Below are 11,877 nucleotides of genomic sequence, written 5' to 3'. Positions count from 1 at the left end.
CTGTCCTTATTATATTTGTCCAAAAACATGATTTATGAACCATTTTCAAAATTCCAGAAACAGCCTTGATTAAAAATTGGCCCCCAAAGGCATCTTAGTTGAAAACACACCAAAATTGATTAATTGGAAAGAAAACAAAATAGTAATCCACAATAAATACTAGATACTAGATAGGGGCACATTCCTTACAGCAAATTTATAATATTTTAGATCATTCATAGGTATTTTCTGGTGTGGTATAGTCACAGTCATAATGGGAGGGTGGAGAAGTTTAGTCTATAAAATATACTCTTTGAAGCACCAGGAATAGAGATACTTCTGCAGGAACCTTGCACACATGGCCAAGCAGACATTGTATATATACAGCATAGTCTCTTTCACAACTACATTTCAGATGAGAATAACCGCAATTGCTGCTTTACCACTAGTAAACTTGAATCATTTAGCACTTCATCTGTGAATATTGTTGTTTTACTTCTTTTCTACTACTGACACTTGCAGTCAATATTTATTTAAATTCAAACTCCAATGATGCTGTAAAAAAGTAGGAAGATGCTCACATCTTCATATCAAGCAGGTCAAGAGATCATTTGGAAAAATATCCAAATGTGAATTGTTAGGAAACAAAAAATTTGCATCTTAAAATGTGTTTTCAAGTTTGTAAAACTTTTGAAATAGGCTAGAAAGCCATAAGAGTTGTTCAAAATCATCTTCAAAGAACTAGTAGCCTGTCTACTCATTTGCTTCAGAATGCATATTGTTTGCCTTCCTACCACATCTTGCCTACAGAAGATGTGCTTGCCTATACAACAATAAGCTGTCATATTAGCTGCTGATTTTGTCTACATAAGTTGTCCATTATGTTGAAGAACTTCCAAAAATTTCGGTGACATTTTTTCTTAACCGATCTTCCTCTACATACAATCTTCTAACTGGGGTGCTTCAACACATCTTTCTTGATAATTCCTGATTTTTCAGTTATTCTGTAGAAGTTCTCTTTTCCCCCTTATACTTAGTTCAGAATTTTCAAATTCAATCAAAGTTCTTAAATTTTCCTTATTTGAAATGCCATGTTAATCTGAAATATACATAAATAGGGGGAGGTTTCTCATCTACTAAGTTTACAGTCCAAATAGTATCATAAAACCTACTCTAAAACAACAGGATTTTTACATTTTTATTTTCAGGAAGAAATAAAAACTACACATTGAAACAAGGTACTATACTACAAAAGCAGGTCCTTCTTTACACCCACTATCCTGCAAACGTAAACACAAATTTTAAGTACAAAAGGGATTCTGTGCCTTTCACTCTGAACACTTTTTCAGCACCTCAGTGTTATTAGGTGTACTTTATGCTTGGCTTAGCAGAAATTCTGTTCTATGTATGTTCTGTTCTGTTCTATGTATGTTCACATAGCTCTTTAGAGGACTTCAGAGTTTTCACTACCAAATATCACTGGTGAAGCTAAGCTCTTTGGATGATAAAGGTAGCAGGGAATTGTTCCTATGAAATTCCTGGGTATCTTTCAGGGCATTATTAAGGGGTAGCTGTCCATTGAGAAGTGTCAGAGGCAGGTTGCAATAAGTGTGGTGGTTGCCTAAGGAAGGTACTGGCAAGGTGGTTGTTGGCATCTCATGTTTATAACCTCTGCAACAGTGTCTCACTTGCATTGAATCTGAATGGTGGAAATCAGGGAGAGCAGCTTGAGATGACACCAGAGAGGTCGAGGTACTGGTCATAGCAATAGAGGGTATAGGCTGGAGTTCTCCAAAAAGTCCTTGTTCTGCAGAGTCCAGAACATGACACCGAGAAAGCATTTCTTTTTTCTTGACGGGCATTTCATATACTAATTGTTTCCAAAACTTAGAATTTAATTTGCTGCTTTTTGGTCCCTTCCACTTGATTAAGGACAGAAGTTTGATGCTGTGCTTTAGTGATTCTACTTCCTGGCAATCCACCTTTCCTCTTAATTCTGTACACTCAATCAAAATCACTTTGATTTCTCCACTGACTAGTATGTTATGGAGTCTGCTTTCCAATTCGAAAATACTCCATCCTCGTCTGAGAATATAGTCTGGAGTTAGCACGATAATAAGTCTTCTGCTTTGCTCAACAAATCTTGTGAGATCTTCAATGTATGCTACAAATCACAGAAAGAGAGAAAGAGTAAAATAAAGACATTTCCAGTCTTTAATGCATTAGGTTTGCACTCTAATATAGCAAAAAGCCAGTCTTTCACTAAGGTATATCACATTTTCTTGCATTGCACATTCAGAAAGTCCATTTCCTTAAAAATAACAATAAAAAACTCTGCTTATACTACTTATTTTATTTCTCCTCATTATTACTTACAGTGTTCTGTCGATGAATACAAATGCTGACTTCTTCAGAGCTCAGCTGTATTTAAGTTATTTTTATTTATTTAATCATTTAATTCAAGGCAGGCTTCCAGGTTAGTGCTTGAGGTGAACATCAGATTGACAAAAAGAGAAATGGAGCTGTTTAATGAATGAAGGGCCACTGTTTTGTGGGTTGGCTTTGGTTTTTCCCCTAGTTTTAAACTACTAAACAATTGGGGGTTTATGTGTATGAGCTACTTCAAAGATAATTGTGATAGAAATAATTGAAAATCTCTTCTAGAATCATAGCTTGTTTCTCAGAATAACTTTTGTTATCTGCAACCTTAGGTTCCAAATTTGGCCCTTCAAACTAAGAGACAGGGAAGTGGTGTGTGTGTGTGTGTGTGTGTGTGTGTGTGTGCATGCCCATGAGTTTAATTTGAACCAGCTGCTCTTTGTTCTGGGGAAGAGTAAGGGGTGAAGTCAGAGATGGGGGTACTGAATGAACAGTAAAGGAGGAATCTGTCAGTTGAGAGGTCTTTGCCCTACTTTGTGGAACAATTCTGAGAGTGAGGTGAATATGTTATATAGTCTTTTCATGGTAGAAAAACACCCAACTAATGCTAGATTGATTTATCCTGTGGAATAATCCTTTTGTAATCATGCTTCCTAAAGTCTTATCTGCCAAAAGTGGAAACACACACATGTTAACAAACGGTGACTTGGACACAGGTGCGGCAACAGAGAGCTGTCTTTACTAAGCAGAGCACAAGGCTTTGTCTAATGTACAGTGCCCTCTAGCAGAAGCAGTGCTTACAGAAGCATAGCAACACTTGTCACTGCAAATCTGCCGAAGGTTACAGACTGCATTCAAAGAGTCACGTCCAGTACATAGTGTGGGGCCACCAAACAGCTCAGTACAAGTCATTTGAAAAGAGAAACTTATTTTACAAATGCATATTTTACAGATATCTCTCTTTTCCAGTGTTTTATTTCCACCACTAGGCAGCAAAAACACTTTTGCAAGTGAAAATGAGTAAACTTTCTACACAGCCTATAGAGAAACAAAAAACTTTTTAAGACATACACATTGAAATTGCCCATTTAACAATTTGTTGTTACTATTGTTTTGGTTTTTACTTAATACATTTCATGACTTTCTCATGCAGTAGTACAATGACTGTTTATAAGGCAACTTCTAGGTGTAGAGGGAACCTGTTAAGAATTTTAAGAGATCATGTATTCAGGGAAAAATCAGCATTGAAATTTGTAAAAAAATAAAGGCCAATAAAATAAATAAACACAAAACAAAACAAAACAAAATAAAAACACCACACAAGCAGCAATGGGGAAGTTATCACTTTGTAATTATGACTTAGAGAACTGGTGAAACAGAATGAAAGGAAAGGTAGAAAGTTTCAATACAGTGGAAAAATATTATCCCAATGTATCAACAGCTCTGACTCTTCATTTTCTTCCTTTCTTCCTGCTCCCAAAAAGAAAGAAGTTATGTGGGAACCTTCATCATTAGAAGTTGGATCTGTAAGATACAGTAAAATAAACTATCATGCATCTTTCCCATTATTCTTTTCACCTTTCCTCCACACAAAGCAAAGCAAAGCAAAGCAAAACAAAACAAAACCCAAATTCAAAATTATGGCATGAATGTAGGAGTCCACGAAAATACAATTTTCCACTTAAATTATGAGTTAATTGTTAATTTTACGTTGGAATTCACTACAAAATAATTTACCAAAGGGTTATTCTGAGTAGTAGTATTCTCTCATTATTCAGCTTTTCCTTTACTTAGAAGAAAAATCTATATAAGAGCATATCTGTCAACATAAACTATGCTTCCATGAGTAACCCTTTTTCTATGTGTTGGGATGTAGTCTAATTTACTTTTTAACTATACTATTAAAATCAAAAGGTATATCTATCTATACATATCTCTACTTAAAAAATTTACAACTCAGGTGTCTACAGAATTAAGAGAAACTATACACATATATACTAAAAGGTTTTATTGGGATTCATGGGCTTTGGGGAAGGGAACAGGGTACATTTTTTCCCTCAATTGGTATGGTTCTCCTTCTTCATCTGTCTATTATATTTCACTATTTGAGAACTAAGCCAAATGCAACATTTAACATTTTAGGGGCTTCTTAGAGATTCATTAGACAGAATTTGCATTTGCCCCCAGAAGGAATGACTGCCAGGATAGATCCCACTATGTTCAGCTGTGCAGTGTGTGGGTGTTGAAGGGAAACTTGGATAGAGGGATTGGTCCCTGTCTCCTGCATACTACACTGGCTATGCTTATCCTGGCAAAGCCTAATGGAGAGTTGAGGCAACCATCCAGATAATTCCGGCTGAAAACCTGCTGTGGAAGAAAAAAGGTCTGAATTATCCTGGTTTGTCCTATATATACATTAATCATATGCACTGGAGTCAGTCAGTCAGAACATCAAAATTTTCCCTGGGCAGACACAGCCCAAGTGTCCCAAAGAAAACATGAGACATTTGCTTGAGCCTTGAATTTCGTGTTCCATTTCACTTGGTGAAAAACCAAGTGGAAGTTTTCAGATGTGGAGCCCATATTTCGCTTCTTGGGATGGTGATCAGTGGCTGGGCAGCAACCTCAATGTTTGAAAGCAGCTGGGGAGGTGCCTCTTAATGCTGCCTGGCTCTAAGGAAAAGAAGGAGAGACTGCACTAACTTCCATATTCTGGCTCTCTCCCTGTTTTTCTCTCTGTTTTTTTTCCACCCCCACCCCTTGCTCCTCTATACCTCTCTCTTTCTCTTTTTCTGTCCTTTCTCCTTCTTGTCCTTTTATCTCCCTCTTTGCTTTCTTGTTCATTCTTTTTCTGCCTTTCCTTCTCTTGTTCTCCCTTCCTTTCTCATCTATCTCCCTTTGCCCCTTCCTCCCTTCTTAAGTCTTTTCATTCTTTCTCTTTATCTTTGAGAAAAAAACCAGGACCTAGCCATCATGGAAAATATAAGTAAATTAACAAGAGACCAAACAGGTAGAGTTAACATTTTTTACTTGCTAATCCTTAGTCAGGGAGTTGTTGCTGGCTTTTAAGCAGCAAGTGCCCCAAATAATTTCCCTCTTACTCCCAGGTTGCATTTCTGCATCCAATGACTATGAACTGGAGCCTGATCCATTAGGAACATGTTCTGTTTTTGTATGGTCTGTGAGCAAGGAATATTTTTTTAAGGGTTATAAAAAAAAGAATATGATGTAACAGAGACCATATATGACCCACAAAGCCAAAAATATTTACTATCTGGACCTTCACAGAGAAAGTTTTCTGTCCCTGAATTAGAGACTAATCAGGGTGTTTAGGTTTTGAAAAGTTCAAAATAAACTAAACAGAAACAGGTATCATGTTAAGACATTGCTGATCCATAGCTAGTGTAGTCTCTGACAGGCAGTGGTGTTTGCCATGGTAGGGCTGTGGTTTTGCAGGGGACATTTTAGAAACCTTCAGAAACCATTTAAAAAAGCTTGTTACCACGAAGAGATAATAAGGAAACTTAAAAAAAATCCCTAAATCCACAACACACATGAATATTCATTAAATCTTGCCTTGACTTATTCAGGCAAATTTAACAACTGAGTACCAAGAATCCCTTAAAAGGCTCTTTTTCTACATAAAAAATATGAAATATCCCTTAAATAAAAGGTCATTAAGGTATTTCTTTGCAGAGTTTTGTTTGAAGTAACTTATGATGACAGAAAAGACTAAACAGGCCTGGTGCCGATAGCCTTCTGCTTCTGTAGATAAGGCTATGAAACTACACCAAATTATCAGACATGAAATAAAGCTGATTATGATTCATCTATTTGTGATCTTTACAATTGGTAAAGAAAAAAATCCCCTTGAATGTAGTTTTGATAGGGGTGCTTAAGTTGGTATAAATTCATTTTTCACATAAGTGCAACTGCAAAGAACCTTTTTTCTTTTGTTTATTTGGGAGTTGACAGAGATTGGAAAACATTCTAGAAAGGAAATGTATTGTCACTAGGCCCTCTTTGGGATGTGTACCTATTAGAGAAGTGAAGAAAGGTCAAGCCAACAGGAAACGAGGAAAGTGACTTCCTAAACTATTAAAAGGAAAGCAAATTCAATTAAAAAATTCCTTTCAGGGGCAGTTGTATAAACCAAAATTACAGTGCATTTAGAAAAGTAGAATTAGATCTACAAAAGTGACTTGAAAATAGGACACCTATTTAAAAAGCAAAAAAGTAAACCGAAGAAAGAAATAAAACAATAAAATAGAAGCAGGAAGAATGGCACTCACAAGAAATTGCTTCTAATGGGATGTATTTACTTTTCCAAAATAACTCAGTACCCCCCTAAATCTCAGGCTCTCAATCGTACAAGGGAGAAAATTACCTGTATATTTAGGAATTTCTATGAGGTGTTGCTATTACCGACTAACCATCTGATTTATCAAACTAATCAATTAGCTATTTGTAAATGATCTTTGTGTTGACACTCCTACTTAAGTCAGGGTCATTTTAAAAAAGTTGAAAGACAAATAGTTTGCAGACAAAGACATGATTTACTATTTTTCCAGGTTCAAATAATAGTTTGATATACTTAAACCCACAGCTATGTACACCCCCTATCAGTTAAACAGACAAATCATTTGGGTAAGATAGGATGCATTAATACAGAGACTACTTCATTAATCTTTGGCAAACACTAGCTAACTCACAGCTATCAACAGTGGTATTTATAAAGCCTATGGGTTAATACATAAAGACTTAAACCCAATATTTAATTTCTAAATTGCAATTAAAAATGAGGATTTTTCAGAGAGACAGAGAGTGAGAGAGAAAGAGCATGTGTGCAAGCAGAGAGGGTTAGAGGGAGAGGAGAGAGAAAGAATCTCAAGCAGGCTCCACACCCAGCACAGCCTAATGTGGGGCTCCATCTCAAGACCTTGAGATCATGACCTTAGCCAAAATCAAGAATCAGATGCTTAACTGACTGAGCCACCCAGGCACCCCAAAAATGAGTTCTAATTGATTGAGATGGGTCCTTTCCATGACTGGTATGGAGAAGCCAGAAAAGTAATATAGATTTCCTGTGTATCAAAGAAAAAAATGTATTATTCAGCACTCTATATTTGGGAAAATTATTAGCCCTCTGGTATAACTAGAAGCTTGCTTACAGTGAGGTACTTTATCATGTAGTCTCACTGAAAATACTATCTGCTTTATAAATAATGATGTTTAATACTAACTTATTGAAACAGTTATGCAGGTTGATAACATGACTCTTTATCTTGGCTGATATTACCAAAGATTTGGGTCTTAATTCTGCCTCTGGCAGATGTAAGATTCTCTCTGTGTTGTCTGCCACAAAGATTGGGGCTATGAAAATTTTATGTAACTAGGTGTGTGTGTGTGTGTAGAAAGGAGAGGCTTTCTTTTTTTATTTTTTTTAATGTTTATTTATTTTTGAGAGACAGATCACAAGTGGGAGAGGGGCAGAGATAGAGAAAGACACAGAACCTGAAGCAGGCTCCAGTTTCTGAGCTGTCAGCTCAAGCCTGACGTGGGGCTCGAACCCACAACTGTGAGATCATGACTTGGGCTGAAGTTGGATGCTTAACCGACTGAGCCATCCAGGTGCCCCAAAAGGAGGGGCTTTCTAAACAATGTGTGATATTACTTACCCTACAAAAACTTTCTCTGTCCCCACCTTCCAAGCCTTTGGCTTGATAATTCATAGTTCATTGGGCTAAATGTTTTGGTAAGAGTTTTGTTCTCTACTGACTAATGTTAAGGATCCTAGTTAATTCTGGTTGATAAGTCTATCAATGGTTAACATGGATTTTCTGAGACCTTGTAAGTATAGCAAACTATATTCACAGTTTTGACTTTGAAGGCTATATTTCTGGTAGTGAATCCTTTACTTTTGCTATTATATTATATATGTGCGTAGGTGGGAAAGCATGACAGTAGGCAGAATCTACTCTGGAATATTGTCCACATCTTTAAATTCTTTCTCATCTCTCTTCATCTCTTTACCAAGAGTAGAGGTAGGTAAGGGAACACATTCAGAAAATATTGAAAGAAAGATAATGTGGAGAGTTAGCAAAAAGTCTGCAAAATATCCTTCCCCTTCTCTTTTCTCCCTTAACCTCATACCCTGGAAACTTGAGGATAAAACTAATTTCAATAAGTTCAATCTTAGTAAATATGGAACAAGACTACTTGATCCTTATATTGTCTTTTCTGTGGCTCCTTTGTACTTAAAGACAATTTTATTATGGTCTTCTACTCTTTTTTAAGGTGCCTGTTCTTTGTGCCCCTCAAGCAGTAAATTTCTTGATTGAAATTCTACACAATTCTTCCTTAACCTCAAACTTTCATGAGAAACCTCAGTCCATTGACCTCAGTACATTTTGGGCATATTGGGGTACAGTTCCCTTTCTCTTGACTCTAACATGAAGGGGATAGTGGACATATCTAATTTTATTCCATGTAATTAAACTGCACACAATGTATTAAATTTCCATGGTTGTGCATGTCACCCCTGCCTCACACTTTTTAGTTCACAGACATCAGATTGCCTAGAAAAGGATTTTACTACTCCCCAAGGACAATTTACTTGAATGGTGTCCAATATGTCTAGCTATTAGAGGAACTATTGGCAATGAGTACGTAAAGATCCATGTACAAAAATGTTTTTTTTTGCATGCCTCATTTAGAAGTGACTAGGCATCATCTGACACCAGATGTATTCTCCACTCATTTGTCATTTCATTGTCAGCACAATCACATGGCTAGCACTAAGCATTGAAAAACTGAAGATTAGAATAGTAAGGACATGCAAGAATGTAATCATACATTATCATTTTCCCCTTAAATTACTGAAGGAGTCATAAGATTGTTGAGTTTCACTCAATTACTTCTTCAGTAACACTGATACTTGAGGCCAAATTCATAAATATAACTTCAACAGACATAGCTGGTCAAACATATGTATGACCAGTGCAATAATAAATGAATAACTCACATAGAGATCCCCATAGTCTTTCTATGAATAGAAGGAAAAATTGAAGTAAATGCCTTTGAAGGTTTTTTTTCTCTTCAAAGTCCATATTTATAGATATTTTGAAAGCCTCAGCCAAACTGGCTCAATTTAGAATTGTTAATAAATATTGCATATGCATTTTTTAAGTACCTTGATTGCTTTCTCTTAAAGGCAAACAAAAGCTACAGGATTGGATTGTTTCTACTTTTAGTTTTAGAATGCTATTTTCTCCAACTGATCAGTAGCCCTCCACCTAATTCAATAACATTTTATAGTTTTATGTTTTTTAATCCCTGCAGAAACACTGAGATATGATAGGCTAGAGAACCTACATGGTACTCATCCAAAAATGTCCTCAATCTCAGGATCTCAATTGCACAGCTGGGTTCTATTGGTCACATGTCAGCTTCAGAGCACATCTGTTCATTCCTCAAGGATCCACTAGGCCCCATGAACACAATGTGCTCTGTGTACAGTACTTTCCACCACAAAACCCAGCAGCTGCAGGGGTGAGAAAAACCTCTACTTCTCAAATTTGTGTCTCTAGGTAGTGTGAGTAGGGTGTTTTCTATCTGGTTTTCTTTTGGTTGCCTGTCAGTTCTGACATTCAGACGCCTGTTGGCAACAAAGTTGCTTTTGCTATTCTCAGGACAGATGTTTCTAGCCTGGGAAGAGACAAACCAAATTTTTACTGGAAAGTAGGAATTTTTGCCACATTCAGGCACTAAACCTGAGAAAACATAAGGAAGATTCTGGCCACAGGCTCAAGAATGGAAAGGTAGGTCACCGCCAGGAAAATAATGTCCAGATCTGAAGCCTTTCAGTTTTAGCCTTCAGGAAAAATATTTGTGTCAAATCTCCCCATCTCTGCTGGTTCATGATGGCCAAAGCATACTTCCCTAGAAGGGCATGTCGTAACAGTACAGACACCACCTCACCTTGGAAAGTGACATGTTTCTATTGAAAAATTTTGAGAACTCTTGGTCATATGAGGAAGAGACACAGAGACAGAGACAGAGACAGGGACAGAGACAAAAGGAAGGTGGCAGGGGAGTCTCATTCATGTACTTTTGAAGTTGTATGCATTGAAAAGTTTTGTACGTTAATGAGATTGAGTTGGAATACCATAAGAGTGGTACAAAAGAAATGGAAGAGACAAAAGTAAAGACATTAAATATTAATGGGTTAATGTTGACCTCATTAATTTCATTCATAGAAAATTATTGTTGTAGATCAAGGATGATATTATGAAGTCTCCTTTTATAATCCTCAAAGGCCTCATTGCTAGTTTTTGGAGGAAGGTGTAGTCTTGGGTCAACATGTTTTAAATGAGATGTGAGGGACAAACATAGCTTATAATATTGTAACTAGTTCCCCGCCCCCCAGGAATGTGTCTATATTTATATAGCATAACCTGTTAAATCTGTACCAATGGCTGCAAATACAGACCACAGAAGCTTCTTTAATAACACACATACACCAAGTCCAAAATGTTCTACTCTGTCATTCATGTGTAAATCAAGTATATTATTCATGTACTTCATCGACTTCCTGAAGGCGTGCTAAAAATGCCAAGGAAAAACTCGTTAATCGTGACATGGTGACTGCTCAGCCAGCTCTGAAATGTTGATGGAAAAAGAAAAATTGTCAAAGGGCCTTTTTAAGAACTTCTGCAGGTTACACTCGCGAATCAGAATTCAGAGAACATGAATTTCCTCATTCAGGAAGGAAGGATTAAAATCAAACACCCTCCAGTGGTTGCATCTAAAAACTGCATAGTTGTCCAAAATGGCTTACTTGTAAAAGGAGTCTTCCTGTGTACCACTGAGTACCCAGGATCCAAGTCCCTGCTCAGTCTGATGGTTGTATAATCTCAAAAAAAATTAAAATTATCTTCTATGGACTATAAAATGTCTGCCATCCTAGTGACTTTTTGGGTGTTTTTCTGTTAAGTTCTTTAAATGTCAGGGTATAATACGTGACAACTTCCTACTATCTTTTATTCAGTGTGCTATAGTCCCCAACTCAAATCTTGTAGTTTTGAGCTAGGAAATACAGCTTATATACACCTCAAACTCTATGGTCAAGGAGGATGACCAGGCCTGTCTTTGATACACCAAAACAACTAATTAATTTGAATCAATTTATCCAAACAAATAGCTAAGTCAGTGAGGTGTAAAATATTCTACCACCTGTTTGGCTAAATTGACACAGCATGTTAATTCATTTGACCTGAGACATCACCAAAACAGACTATATGGGAGCATTAAGAAGACATAATTTGGGGATGCATCTCTTTCACCCTCATGGTGTTTGGGTCTGACTCTCACCTATACACAATAGCTTCTTCTTTACATAATAAGCCAAGTATCATTTACTGAATCTTAGGTAAAGTGGTTTTCCTGTGTTCCATGTTGTCCCATTTCCTTCTTTTTTTAAAAAAAATTTTAATGTTTATTTATTTTTGAGACAGAGAG

At 36.6% G+C, this 11,877-nt stretch overlaps 1 protein-coding gene across 1 annotated transcript in view; it reads right to left on the bottom strand.

Annotated features, from left to right (window-relative positions):
- Positions 1–1,445: 1,445 nt before the first annotated feature.
- Positions 1,446–11,877, bottom strand: part of IL1RAPL2 (interleukin 1 receptor accessory protein like 2) — a 603,372-nt gene continuing 592,940 nt past the window's right edge. Inside the window, exon 11 of the mRNA XM_047843276.1 lies at positions 1,446–2,143. Coding sequence (XP_047699232.1) covers positions 1,446–2,143 — 698 coding nt within the window. The remainder of the gene's footprint in view (positions 2,144–11,877) is intronic.

This window comes from Prionailurus viverrinus, chromosome X, assembly GCF_022837055.1.
Source record: "Prionailurus viverrinus isolate Anna chromosome X, UM_Priviv_1.0, whole genome shotgun sequence".
In the NCBI taxonomy this organism is placed as follows: domain Eukaryota; kingdom Metazoa; phylum Chordata; class Mammalia; order Carnivora; family Felidae; genus Prionailurus; species Prionailurus viverrinus.
The sequence above is the reverse complement of the archived record's forward strand: the minus strand, read 5'-3'. Positions and strand labels throughout refer to the sequence as shown.